At 40.7% G+C, this 14786-nt stretch overlaps 1 protein-coding gene and 1 long non-coding RNA gene across 3 annotated transcripts; one reads left to right on the plus strand and one right to left on the minus strand.

The window, feature by feature from the left end:
• Nucleotides 1-564: 564 nt before the first annotated feature.
• Nucleotides 565-5305, minus strand: LOC133888687 (O-fucosyltransferase 6-like). 2 transcript variants are annotated; one of them, XM_062329021.1, is made up of 11 exons: nucleotides 4763-5305; nucleotides 4583-4642; nucleotides 4404-4494; nucleotides 4203-4279; nucleotides 3065-3153; nucleotides 2810-2993; nucleotides 2527-2708; nucleotides 2343-2445; nucleotides 1920-2251; nucleotides 1165-1778; nucleotides 565-870 (listed from the first exon to the last, which is right to left on the minus strand). In XM_062329021.1, exons 1-10 carry the CDS (start codon nucleotides 4946-4948, stop codon nucleotides 1361-1363), a joined length of 1722 nt encoding a protein of 573 aa, XP_062185005.1. In that variant the 5' UTR covers nucleotides 4949-5305; the 3' UTR covers nucleotides 565-870; nucleotides 1165-1360. The 2 variants fall into 2 exon arrangements, with proteins under 2 accessions (XP_062185005.1, XP_062185003.1); XM_062329019.1 differs by having other exon boundaries at nucleotides 4583-4645.
• Nucleotides 5306-8475: 3170 nt separating this feature from the next.
• Nucleotides 8476-10631, plus strand: LOC133887903 (uncharacterized). The gene is made up of 2 exons (XR_009903667.1): nucleotides 8476-8816; nucleotides 9871-10631. It is a non-coding gene; the product is annotated as an uncharacterized LOC133887903 (long non-coding RNA).
• Nucleotides 10632-14786: the final 4155 nt, after the last annotated feature.

The following is a 14786-nucleotide window of genomic DNA, read 5'->3' on the forward strand; positions in this document are numbered from 1 at the left end:
TTACATCCGTTATTACAGTTTGATCTGATAAATGCAAATATATGATCTTATCCTGATCTAGGAGTGAAACCCGATACAGTCTGATCCAACGAATACATTTATCAGTATCACAAAATCATTTATCAGTGTCAGCCTGATCCGCTGTATCTATTCATGCAAGCAGGTTATTTATCAGTATCACAAAATCATCCTTATACGAGTAATCAATCATAATCTCAACTCTTAAATCTACTCATACAACCTCAGATTCAATCAACCAAACAAAAATTTAACTCAACCTATCCAAACAAATACAACTAACCAAACGTTTTTTTAAATGAATATAACTCTGCTAAGTCTGCTTATACGATACAGCTTATAAAAACTTATCTAAATAACTAAACACACCCGATAAGAACTTGGAGAAAAATATTAGTAACTGAATGAACATAAGCGACTGAAATGTTGACAGGTAGTGGAACGTGTAGAGTAAACCAACAGGATACGAGCGCAGCTATGTTTTTATAAAAAGATTAGGGCAATTCTGTAGGGTGATCTGTACTAGCTAAAAATGCTGACGGGTCCTCGGTACAAATTCCCTTTTCATTCCCATGTTTCAAGTTATATACAAATTTCATAGAAGACCAACAAAATTGGGAAATACCAGATATTGTGAAAGGAAAAAAAAATCAAGAATAATGACTAAAACCCAGCAAACTCTAATTATAACATTGTACAGAAAAACTCAAAAGGGAATTTTTCTTTAGCATCTATTTAAGCTATACGAAAGAAATCCTTGAGGGAAATCTGACTTCCAGTTTTCCCAACCAGCATTACTTGAGGACCAATCAAACACTGTACAATTGTCTTGCTCATATTGAAGGCTTGTTTCTGCATTCACAAGGCAGAGCATTAGAGAGTTGAAGTCCAAGTAAGAAATATATAAGTGAAAATCATATTGCCCAGTTTGATTCAACATGTCTTTGTTTTATATAAATAAAAATTTAATTCCTCATATCAATACTGATAATTTAATGCCAAAGAGCGTCGGAGATATAGAAGTGAAGTTATATGATCAGAATCAAACATGAAGATTTGCGACGCCAGTAACTCTCAGTTTTCAAAGAAAGAATCAAGTGTATAAAGGCCAAATAACATTTGTCACTTCAAGAATTTTGTATTTACCTGTTTTTTTTTCTGCAAGAAGCTCTTCCTGACCTTTATTCTTTGCCGGGTTGGCAGAAACTCTTCCTGGTTTCTATAAGTCTCCAATAAATAAACAGGAGAAGATAAATTATACAGTAGCTTTTGTCCACCAAAGAACTCTTATCACCAAGACCTTCGGGAAAAAACCTATTCTAAAAGTATCTATCTTAAGTGGCTAGTCTGAGATCATGTCCTCCAATTCAGGAATGTCTGATCCACCAACACGATTATCATCTAATTCGGCTTCATTTGATGAATCCCTTCCCAATGGTGTATGCTCTCCATAGTCCAAATCCCTCCAGTCGAGGTCCCCATCACTAGACTGGTTCTCAACAGCTGCCCCAACATGTTTAATTAGGTGCGGCCTGCTATGTCCAGTTTTTCCCTTTGTTCTTGCACAAATGCAATCTATAGGATACTCATGGAATTCGCCTCTTCCTGGTTTAATCTCATTGGGCTCCCCCACAAATCCCTTTTGGAACGTCTGAACTTTGGATGCAAATGTGTCCCAACTCATGCTGGTTCGATTCAGAAAGAGTGAGTAAAGTTTCTTAGCATTGGGCCTTATGGTCCTCTTGTGCCCAAAATATCTCCTGAAACCCACAATTTATCAGTCAACATCATAGCCTTAAATTATAACAAAAACATAAAACAAATTTACTTTGTTCAATCAATTGCCATTAAAATTATTTAACCTAAATTAACCACTACATAGAAATTCAAAGAAAGAATACCTTCGACCAGCCAACATTCTGGCCATGTTGCCATTGTTGTTTGTCATGAAAACATCGCTCCCATCACATACGATAAAATCAAGAGCAGCCATGCGAGATGAATACGGTAAGAATGGTGCTAACTCCTCCTTGCTCGCTAGAGTCTCCTTTGAGTGAAAGTTTGGGAAGAGTGCTTTCAGAGGTGCCAATGTCTCCTCACCTCCATATACATCTCCTGATGCAACATATAGGTGCACGTCCTTCCCGAATCCCAATGCCCTGAGCATGAGGCCGACTTCCTCTGGTGTTAGAGGGCACTTACCGTGCCGCCGTTCTCTGTCAGGGTTACTTGCCTGTACAGAATTTGTAAATGCGGTACAGTAAAAACCTAAAATGATCATACGTTCACAAGAATCACTAGGTAATACCGTAATACTCTCTTACATGCAGGGTCTTCCACCTCTTACGAATCTCACCGAGTTCTATTCTCTCAATGTCTCCACCCCCATAGTAGCAACCAGAGAAAGCAAGCATGTCAGGCTCAAATCTGTCAAAAAGTGTGCCAATAGAGTTAGCGCCTACTCTATATGCAACACAAATGATGGACCGAAAAAATGTCTAATATCACCTTAGGTGAAGAGCAATGAAGCGTCCACTTTTTGCCCTCATTCTTTGAACAAGCGTTTCACCCATTTTGAGAATTGGATCCGTGAACTGTAGTGCATGGTAATTGACTCTACACCTAAGCTTTTGAAGATCAGTCTCTAACCTATTGGACATTCGGTAGTCAAATTTTGTTAGTTGAACAACCTGTGGGTGGAAGTTCAAGAAACAATGTCAGAATTGAGCATTTTCAGCTGAAAATGTCAAACTTAAGGAAACACATCAAGTTCACAAACTGCAATGCTTACATGCTTTTTTAGAAGAGCAGGTAGTACTCGGTTCTCGTAGCATTTTGGAGTACACTTCCTAGGAATACGCATCTTATAGGGTGATGGCATTTTCCCATTCCTATCAGGAACTTGCCGTATGATCTTTACATCATTTGAGAGCGTGGATATGAATGAATCAACATCAAATATCTCTGCAAAATCACTGCAATGCAGAACTCAAGATTAGGAGAAGGTACTTTGCTACAACAAACAAGAGAAGGTAATGGCAGTGACCTCGCGTCTTTCCAGAAGGATTTCTGATCCAGCTTTGGAACGACAAGCGTTGCATTCAGAATGCGGGCTGCCAAAACAGCATCTATGATCTGAAAATCAGATAAGCAGCAGAATTTCCTCGTCATGTATGGGCCAAAAAAAGAGGTCATAGAAAAACCGATGTTGGAATAGAAGAATTTTTTCATTACTTTGTTCTCCATTTATTAAGGACCGAAGCCATGATTTACGCTCACACACTGGCAACTAGCTTGCCGAACGCATTTACCCCCACCACACATTTTTACTTAATGTCCCAGAATGCATGTCGTCAACTTTTTAAAATTTTGAACATAATATACATAAACGTATTTAGATATTTCATCAAAAGCACTTCGGTATAATTACGCTTTTAGTAAGTTTTACTACCATGTAAGTATATAACTAAAAGAGCAGCAATCAAAGGCTATTGGAGGTCCTGTTGATATCAAATAACAAGTAAAAAGAACCTAAGTAGTACTACTTAGCTATGGAAACAACAGAACAGAAGTGCGCTTGCCACCAATAACAAACACCAGGAAGTAAATGGTTGCCCACAACATTCTAAATATGATGGAATTGGCACTTGTTAAGATTATTCACGAACAAAATTAGCAAATAAGCATTTGGTACACAATTTATGACAGAATAGTTGTCCGTACCAGCTAATACTGGCAACTGGCAAGAAATGAAAGAAATATGTCAATTGGAGCAAACCAACAAAAGACAGAAATGCAAGGATGCAGTCACGTAAGGGGGAATCAACAAAGTGGTTGGAGTACAGGAGTGACTAGTTGATAGCTGATCGTATCAAAGAGTTGTTGGAGTAAATGACTAACTAGTACACGCTGGACGCGTACATTTGAAGGAAAGGGATCTGAAGCTACAATAGTAGCATGTAAATGCTCCTGAACCTCATCATTGCCAAACATAGACAATGACACTACGTCACCAACATAAGAATTCAGATAGTCTACCTATGCACTGAAATCAAAACATAATTTACTTGAACCTAACCACAACGCAATTTAATCACCGAGTTGCTCGACCAATGAAAAACTGAATGTTCTGATGGTAGAAACTAGCAAGTGCACTGTTCAATTGACAGTTTGTATCCTCTTACCCCTGTTCGCTGCTGGTTCAGTCCACCGCTCGTCGCGATCATCAGATAGCGATCCGACTTCGTCACGGTCTTTGCATCTGGCGGAACATACAGAAAAAAGTAAGCTCTATTGCTACCAAACACACGCGCTGCGTCAATTCCTCCCCCAAGCGAGACGTTTCGTGTACGAAAATAAATCAAAATGTTGCGAGGAACGCGTACCGGCGAACTGCTTGGTCGCGTTGCTGCAGGCGAAGAAGTTGCTCGCCGCCTTCGACTCCCAGAGCTCCTCCCCCAGCTTGCTCCCACCGCTCTGCGAACCACGAATTCGACAAATTCACCGCTTAATTCCTCCGGTAAACGAAACAACTGATGAACCAAACACCGAATTGTGCACTCACGGGAACGCTGAAATCCACGGTGCCAATAACATTTCTACGCAGCTCCTCTGGCTTGTTCAACTGCTGGGAGAAGAACAGGAACCCGCGTTAAGGAAGGAGCATGACGAAATCGGAGACCAACCCATTTGACCATTTCATGAAGCAACGACTCCCGTCGTCCCAAAATCAGACGAAGCGTACCAGGAACGGGGGATTCGGGCGGCGAACAACACGTGCGCCGCCGCCGCCGAGCGGCGGCGACAGGAAGCAGTGGAACGCGACGACGACGAGCAGCAGCCCGGCCGCCGCGAACGCCGCCGCGGCCGGAGCCACAGCGGGCACCACCCACCGACGGTGGTAGTGGTGGCGCCGCCGCCTGGAGCCCATGCCGCTCCTCCTCCTCCTGGTACTCCCACGCACGTACGTACGTCTCCACGCACGCGCGCGGGGAGCGCACGTACGCCTCTGCTCCCTGCGCCGCGACTACTCTCCAACAAGGCCTCTTCTCAGCCTCCTCCTCCTTGTGCTCCTCCTGCGCTTCCGATGGAGCGTGCGTGCTCGGATCGGATCCGCGGGAGAGACGCGAAGCGCAGGCGGAAGCTTACCGGGGCGGCGGCATTTGGAAATGGAAAGCAGGTGACGAGAAGAGAACGACGAGGCGGTGAGAGAGGGGCGAAACCGACATAACGCGAGGGACGAGGGGCTAAACTGCAAAAAGAGACGGCTCGGCAGCAGAAATAAATGAGAAAGATCAGCGCGAATCTCATGGAAACAACCGTTTTTTAAAATATTTGGTCTGTTTGTTTTGGGTACAAAAGCCGGCATTAACCGGTAATTATTTTTCCTTTTGTTTTTTTTTTTCGTGTGCGGATCGATCGATCGATCTGGCTCGTTCTGTCTCGTTGCGGTTGGTGGCTAGAGAGCAACATGATGGTGTCCAGTAGTGGCTGATTGGTCGCATTGGGTAAAGTTGGGGCGTTGTTGGGGGTAGAAATGCCGGCTCTGATGCAAGGAAACAAAAAATCTACGTAACGGTGTCGTACAAGTTTTCTGCTACAGTGTATGATGCATGGTGCCATTTCGCACGTTTCACCGTTGTAAAATCCTAATCACCAGCACCATGAATTTAATCACTACGAGCACATTTAATGTGCAGCCGATGTAGTGCTTAGATGCTGGTTTACCGAAGTACTGGCATATTTTTGCTCTCCGCTAATCAACTTTTGATTTTCTTCGCGGGAAAAAAAGTTTGTGAATTTTCTTCTTCTGAATATGTCAAAAACGAAAAGAATTATGAAGATGTCAAGACGTTTACGCCTATGGGCGCCTCTGTACGTAGGACGTGCTGAATGCCAATCGTGTCATGTCTCATCAAAACCAGGGGCAAATTGAACAAAATAATTGTGAAAAATAATATTCGAACAGTCTAGAGAGAGATTGCACGAGCAGGATTATAGGAAACAGTCCACGTGATGTTGGGCGTGCTTTGATTCCAGCAAGCAACTGCCGATCGATGTCAAGCAATAAAAAAAAGGAAATTTGGCATGGATATGTACCATCATTGGCTACGAAAAGTTGACACCACTAGTAGTATATTGATAAGGGTTAAAAAAAAGAACAGAAAGTTGCGGTGGGATTCGCTCGAACACTAGCACACATGCTTCAGTTGATGCCAGGTTGCATTAGAAAAACAACCAGGATTAATTCAGAGTCAAAAGTGCATCCCTAACGTCACAAGAAAAAATCACTGCATTATTCACTCCAAAATGGTCAGGTTAACCATGAGTCGCTTATCTCAATTCTTATTAATAAATTTTACAATGATCTGTCCAGCCTGTAGTCTCTAAAGGAAAAGCAAGAGAAATTAGAATATTAACTGTGCTTTTCCGCTGTGCTGTGAGTACATATAATTAGGGAGTTGCTAATTTATAACCACACGTTTTCTCCTCTTTTCTCACGTGACAACTGTGAGCTGCTCGTAACTTTTCTTCCACCTCCGATCAAACCAATAATTTTTTCAACCTCCAGCGCTCTCACTCTCCTGTCGTCTCGCCTGACACTCCTAACCACTCCGTTTTGTAGCTCTCTTGCTCTAATACCTACCCACTAGCTGTCCCCCGGCCTCGCCGCTCCGCCTCCGTGCCCGTCTTCTCTGTTGGGCCGGTCTGCCTTCCGCCGACCTCCCTGTGAGGGCGCATGGCACAAATCCTCACGGAAAAGCTCGTCGGTGTAAGTCTCAAACCTTTACCTCTCTTCGTCAATGGAATTTAAAAGTCGTTTGAAATCTCGTGCGATTCCAAGCATTTGAAGATTAAGAAGCATGATATATATATATATATATATATATATATATATATATATATATATATATATATATATATATATATATATATATATATATATATATATATATATATATATATATCCTCCTTTACCACTGAGAACTACCTAGAGTGAAGGTTAGTGTGCTAGCTAGCCTACAAGATCTGCATGTGATGGCATGGATGGGTGGTGTACTGCACAGAATGGTTTGTTGCACAAATGGAGCGGGGCCTATGGATGGTGGGGCGAGGCCTCTAACAACCTGTGCGCACAAAAAGGCAAAATAAAATGATGTGTTGATAGCTGGATTAGAAGAAATGTCTCTATCAATGATCAACCTAATTTCAACCACCGGTCCAGGCCCATCCATCAGCAAGTGTGTGACAAGGCCAAAACATCAACCTAATTTAAGTGTCCACTGTCCAGTGATTTTGTTCATTTGATTACGAAATATTTAACTTTTTTATCACTCTATCGAAGGAGTAATTCTCCGTTAAGATCTGCAATTGATAAAAGCTTGCAATTAATTATGCTATTTTTACAAGTGTTTCAGTTCAGTGTGATCCAGTACAGCAATGGAGATCCTGTCCTGTCAATGACTTTAAGCTTCGAAAGATCCTTTTTTCTCTTTGCCTTTTTCTTCATCTAGATGAAGCAACGACATAGAATTTTTGCGCCTGGCATCGGTCCCAAAACACACCGACTGGTCTTTCAAATCGAAATGAAAATAAAATATTCTTTTGGAAAAGAGGCGCTCAATGATGCCGTCTCCCCATGGTTTGCAGTGTCTACGACTAACTTAGCTTAACTCTGCTAGGATCAATTTTTAAATCATTACCTATAAAATTTACTTCCTAACTCCTCATATTGCCATGCTTATGTTCTTCCAAAACCAACACGACTATTTGTCCAAAAAAAAAAACTGACGAAGTGGCAAGCCGAAATTATAGCGAGAAGAGCAATGATGAAATGTCAAGTGGACGATCGAAAGAAAAATCTGGCGAGCAGATATATATCCGTAGCTCCTACTTATTTTGCATGCTTTCTTTGCGAGGTGAAAGTGAGATGTCAACCACTAAAGCTGAAACCAACTCGGGCGTGGCTCACGTAACTAGATAGTACACAACGAACCCTTTTGCTATCATAAGTTTTTAAATATGAACCTTCTATTTTTTCTCTCTCTCGATTACACAGGAGAAATATGAAAGGTGGGCAAGGCTTTTGTTCAGCAAGTGCGTGACAAGGCCAAAAGCCTAATCCGTGAAGCAAAACGAACATGCGCGATCGACGGCAACAGTTCCTTAAATTACTAACTTGAGTGCTTCGTCAAACTTAGCATCCATTAATTTTTCTGGAAATCTAATTGCATCTGGAGATCAGAACCATCTAATTTGCACCTTTCCATGGCGATGCGGACTACAGAAGTCGGTGATAATTATTTTTTAATGACACAAGGACGAGGGTATTTGGGCATCAACAGTTTTTAAAAAAATCAAAAGGCATCTTTCTGTACACCCACATGATCTGACACCCAAAACTGTATAGATGCCAAGCAAAATGTTGGTTGAGTCCTGCTTCGCTCTTTCTGAAATGCCACCAGTATCTCTACTAGTGGTCCCTCTTCTTTCCCAACAAAAGAAAGTATTGCGTCATACATCTCATTTGACAACAGCAGCTGCAATCCGATCTCGCTGGGCAGTCGAATCGACCGACCAGGGCACTGTCAGGCTCAGGCATCCGCCGGTTACGTGCAACCGGGATAAAGGTGGCAGTACACATGCTGCAGGCTGCAGCACCACAACTTGCTCGCATCCAACTCCCAGGCTTGTCCTGAGAGAGAGTGCAGTTCAAGGATTTCGACGCTAATGCTGCCGATCCCCAAGATTGTGCTGCTGCTTTAGCTCGATCGGCGCCATTTTCAAGACCTAGCTAGGTAACACCTTCACTTCTGATTAGTTTTGGCTTCTGAGATGCCATGCAATAATCATCAACACAAAGGTGCTGAAATTTGTTGTAGTAGCACTGTAGCAGGCCTAAACGGCTGTGATAATCATCAACACAAAGGCGCCGCACTGCTCCTATAGTAGCGGTATGCTAGTAGTAGTAAACAAGGAGTGAACGCAGCATGGATCTGTTTAACTAAACAAGGGATCGGATGCTTTGGGTAACCGCGCATCTTTAGACGTGACACCCTATGACACCTTTTACTTTTTCTTTCATCTCATCGTGGCCATACGAAAAATTAAGTGAATAAGTATCTTAGTTTATTTATGTGATGAGTTGTTGATAAAATTTGAGTTAAATTGGGCTTGTACGTGCTTGGTCTTGCTCGTGGCTAGCTAAAGTTAGAGTTAGAGTTGTCTGTTTCTGAGTAAGGAAATTTGACCTCACCAGAATGTCTGTTGTTTGAAAAATTGGATACATAGGATGATCCAGTATTCTAAGCAAGATACACCGGAACTTTTTCAGTGCTGAAGCAGAATTAAAAGCAAACACCGAATGATCCGGTGATAAGCTAAGATTATCGTCAGACTATTTCTTGCAGATAAGGATTTCTTAGTGCACAACTGAGTCCAGAGCACCGGATTCTTGAGCAACGTGGAAATTTTTGATTGGTGGCAAAATTTGAAAAGTGCGTCAGACGGTCCGATTCTGAGTTTGTGAACACCAGTGTTCACCGGACGAATTCTTGCAGAGGGGTTACAAACCGTAGTCTAGTGCATTTGAACTAACCGAATGATCCGGTGATCGACATTAGAACACCTGAAGCTTCTGCTGGACAGTTTGTTGCAGAAAACAAAATTTCTCAGGATGCTGTTGTGCTACACTTACTGGATGTTCTGGTGCTCAGAGGATAAACACGCTGGAACATCTGGTGTTCGTAAAATTCTTGGCGTTGTTCTAAATTGAATTCTCATTTCAACAATGAATTCTTGTGTTGAACTAACGTGTGATGTAGGTTGGAGAAACATATTTGCTTGTGTCAGGGTATGCACGTGATGTAGGCAAATTGGCGGTCGATGACGGGATGATCGGAGCCAAGTAGGTACTTGGTGCTGGACGATCAAGAAGGTCGGACTGAGTCAAGAGTGAAGCAAAGCATGAAGTTATGGATGAAGATGGCGTATTGATAAAGTAAAACGAAGGGGATGTCGATGCAAGTGATAAGGCAACCCGATGAATTGGGGGCGGAAGAGACTTGCTAGTGGTCAAGGCCGCAAGACGAAGGACATGTATCGACATTAGAGTGCTTTTTGTTGTGGCAAAGCAAGTGACAGCTAGTCACGCTTTGAAAAGCGTGCTAAGGTTTCGCGGTTGGGCCACAAAATCGCAGGAGGACTGGAGGGTCATGTGGCATCATCATGAAACTTTCGTCAAGGTGAAGCTAAGTCATGAAGAAGCCGTGACCGTTCGATGGACGGAGTAAAAAATAGATCAAAATATCTCGGTGGTAGGTAGGAATGTATTATCAGTGAGGGGTATTTTGGGAACAAGGACACTTATGGGTAAAGACACCTTTTTAGGCCTATAAATATAGGGGTAGGGTTGTAGAGAGAGGTTGAGCTAGCTATTTGAGAGCCTAATGATAGATTTTGAAGGAGAGAAGAGGATAGACTTAGTCTTTGTAATAGTTTAGAATTTTTTTGAGAGAAAAAACTTTAGAATCTATCTAAAATAGGACTAATCTTTGTACTTAATGAAATGTGTTTTCTTGCATATGCTCATGTCTATCTCCTTCTAGTCTTTATCTATTGGTTCCCTTGCTTTGTTGCAAGTTTTCTCATTTTGGTGGTGTTTTATGTTTTTGGTTGTGAGGGGAGTCTTTCATGTACATACTCTATCTTATTTTTGTTGTATTTGTATTGCATAACATTTTGTAAGATTAACATACTAGATAAGCTTCACTTATATGTTCATTGCACTTTCTTGTACTATATGAGAATTTGTGCTAAGTGTAGTGGATATATAACAAACGTAAGTTTATACTCTTATTGTGACATGTCTTAAAATCTATTAAGTAAGCTTGTATTTTTAAGAATGAACTTGAAATGTGAATGATAAACCTAATCACTTATCACTTTTGAGTGTTTGCTTTAACTTGATCAATGTTTAAATTAGTGTTAGTTATGTGAAAAGCTTATGCTTGAGTCTTTGATATTTGTCTATATAAATATTTAGCCTATGATCAACTTTCGAGAGAGTATGGACTCTTTTGTATCGCAAATGCACAACTTGTCTTGGTTTTGTGAAAAATTACATCTCTTGAATCCTATGTTAAGTTAATTAAATGAATGATCAAATTTTGAGCTAAAAGTGAATCCAATACGGTGGCTTAATGCTTAATGTGGTTTGCCAAAAAAGTGAACTCATAGTTGCTAAAGTTTACTTGATGATAGTAAAATGATCAAATGCTAAAGTTAACATGTGCCTTTAAATGTGCAAAGGATGTTCCTTTTCATCTTGTCAAACTAAAACTTGAATTGATATGTGGGCGTTTGTATAGCCAGTCAGATTAAATTTATTTGCCTAGTTTGAACTTAACATAGCACTAGTTTTCCTAATCTTTACACTGATCATAAAATTATAGATGCTTTTGTTGTGCCCTTTTTTTTATAATTGAACAACATGATCAAAACTTGCTACTCCTGGTGCTTGTGACATGGAATTACTTTGAGACCTTGTGCGTCTTTGAGCTATATTGTTTTGACATCTTTAATACTTGTAAGTGTTTTGTGATCTATATGTGAAGCTTTGTAGGTTTGTATCGCATTCGCACATCGTTTGTATTGCAAAAGGGGGGATTAAAATGGGCAAAATTGCACAAGATATAGAGAGTTTTTGCATTCATGTATGCTCTTTTTGCATTCATGATGAATCCATTACCAATAAGGGGAGAGAAAAATGATACAAGAGGGAGAAAATCCAATGTCGCGAGCTTTGATGGCTTCTTTTTAGCTTCCGCCTTTTTCAATTCCATTTTATGATAAGTGATCTTGTTCTTGCTTTTCCTTAGCTTTTGGATCACTTAGATGTGCTAAATGGTTCTCGTGTTTTAACTCCTTCTTTGATCTTTATGTGTGTTGTCAATAGACTCATCAGGGGAGAGATTGAGAAACCAAGTACATAAGTGCCTTGGTTCATTTGTGTGATGAGTCATTGATAAAGTTCGAGTTGAATTGAGCTTGTACATGCCTGGTCTTGCTTATGGCTAACCAAAGTTAGAGTTGGAGTTGTCTGTTTCTGAGTTCAGAAAATTTGAACTCATCGAAATATCCGGTGTTTGAGAAATTGGCTACACTGGATGGTCTGGTGTTACCAAGGAAGACACACCATAGCTTTTTCGGTGCTGAAGCAAGATTGGAAGCGAATGTCGGATGGTCCAGTGATAGGCTCAGATTATCGCCAACCTATTTCTTGTAGAGAAGGATATCTTAGTGCACAACTGAGTTCAGAGCACCATATTGTCCAGTGTTGTGATGGACTGAGCACCGGAGCAATTTTTGGTTGGCGGCAAAATTTGAAAAGTGTGTCGAACGGTCTGGTGTTGAGTTTGTAAACACTGGAGTGTTTACCGAACTAATTCTTGCAGAGGGGTTGCAAATCATAGTCTGGTGCACTTAAGGGCAAAGACACTCCCTAAGCCTGTAAATAGAGTGATAGTGTTGTAGAGAAAGGTTGAACCAGCTATTTAAGAGCCTAGTGATAGGTTTTGGAGGAGATGAGAGGATGAATTTAGTCTTTGTAATATGCTAGAGTTTTTACGAGAGAAATTTTTTTAGAATCTACCTAAAATAGGACTGACCTTTGTGCTTAATAAAATTCATTTTCTTGCATATGCTCATGTTCATCTCCTTCTAGTCTCTATATTGATTCTCTTGCTTTGTTGTAAGGTTTTTTTTTTAGGCCAAAATTTTTCTATCTCGTGAAGTTGTTCTTCTTGTTACTAGAGGTATAAAAATTATATATGAGTGTATATTCATAGATCTTAAGTTTCCCAATTTTAGATCATCAACTTAAAATGTTACTTCTTTCTGTGCCCATCTCCTTCAATTATTTTTAACCTCGTATTCATGGGTCTTAAATGAAACCTCATATTCATATGCTATCTATGAGTCACAAGTTTTATTTTTATTTTTCCTTCATTTCTCTCTTTATTTTCGTATGTGCGTTGTGAGAAGTGTCATGTGAAATAGGAATAGATCATTTATTTCAAAAGAAAATTATAAGACAGCTTTCGTTCCGCAATGGGCGTCACCCCCGGCCAGCCCAAAAGCTGCCTACCAAGTACTGTACTAACCCTGGTTAACTTCTAGATAAGAACGGTCCAGAGCATGGCGATTCGCAATCAGAAGCCCTGATCCGAGACTTGAACCGGATCTGCCGGCACTTATTAAGTGGCTCCAATAATTCAGCCCTGCCGTGGCTGAATCATTGCTCTGCTGTGTGATGTGGTGTAGTAGACTACACCTAATGGGTAGTGCCCCATTGATCGCTTTGATCAGGGGAGGTCAGGGGAAAGAAATACCAGATTGGCGAAGTGATCAAGCCTGAAGATGATTCGCAGGAAGCAGGTGATCTGACTGTATCTGTTGGGAGGAGCACATGGGAGTTCAGAGAGCGACTGTGGTTAGTTTACATTAGAAACTAGGAGCAAACGGTAAGCGTTGAGCCTTTTGTATAGGGATCCACGGTTGCAGAGTGACGGGGAGTGCGTGTGCAGTTCATTAACGCCCCGGTGGTCACTGTTAATGCCGTCCCTTCGCTTGGAATGGCGTCCACAAACGGCCGGTCTGTTATGATTGGGTTGGGGTGGATCACGATGTGCGTGGAAAGTGATGGGAAGTGGAGAGGAAATCAGGCAATCAGCTGCTTCGTGGTGGTGGCAGAGATATGGCGGTACTGCCTGGAGTACTACTCCACCACTACTCCTTGTTCCAAGAAAAAAAGTGGTGCGTGGGTCAAACTATTTTAGTTTAGTGAATAACAGCTACCTTTATTAATCTTTAGGGTGTCCGTTCAAGATGATAAAAAAACGTCGATTCGGAAAATAGTTTCAGATTATCAGTGTCCAGAACAACATAAGGCTAGTAGTACTATTTTTAGTGTCTTAAAAAGATTTTAAAATAATAATAATATATTTTATTAAAAAATTAAAAAATAATACTCAAAATCTGATATTTGTAAAAATATGTACATGTCGGGACGAGGGTCCACTGCACATAGCATATGGCTACGTGAAGTGTTGATATATCTCTAATCGGTACTTTGCGTACTAGCAATATGTTTTATGTAAATATCATATTTTCTAATAAAATAATAATATTTAAAAAATTCCTTAAAAAAGTCATTTGGTTCAGATCTCCAGAATAGCAACTGGGCACATCAAGAGCCGTAAACTGACCTGCAAATCTGCATTGCTTTGCTGGCCGAGTACTGGCCGAAGTAAACAATGTCAGATTCTCCGGCATGAAATTAGTAAGAGCAACTCTAGCACACCTATAAATCTTTTCGTTTCTAATTTTTCGTACCTTACGAAAAAAATTATTAAGACGAGATCTCCTTCATATTTAGAATTATCTCTTAACAACTCTCTAAAATTCTTCTCCACATCTATAAAATAAAAACTAATAGCTAAATCTTATCTTCATCTCCGGTCCCTCTCCCCAGTCCATTCGAGCTGTATGCCTAAGGGTTTTCCGTCGTGGGTGAAAATCTCGTCGTGAAGTGATTTTCGTTCCCGTCAGTGTTTCAACGGTTTCTTTTCATGTTTCTCGTCACGAAGGAATTCTCAAAGTCATTCCTTTTTGAAGACATGATTTTTTCTCCTTTTTCCTCACGATTCCTCTCGAAAGAAAACTGTTAGAGATGAAAAAAAATAAAGAAAATAAGAACGAGAAAATAA

This window comes from Phragmites australis, chromosome 13 (genome assembly GCF_958298935.1).
Source record: "Phragmites australis chromosome 13, lpPhrAust1.1, whole genome shotgun sequence".
Taxonomy (NCBI): domain Eukaryota; kingdom Viridiplantae; phylum Streptophyta; class Magnoliopsida; order Poales; family Poaceae; genus Phragmites; species Phragmites australis.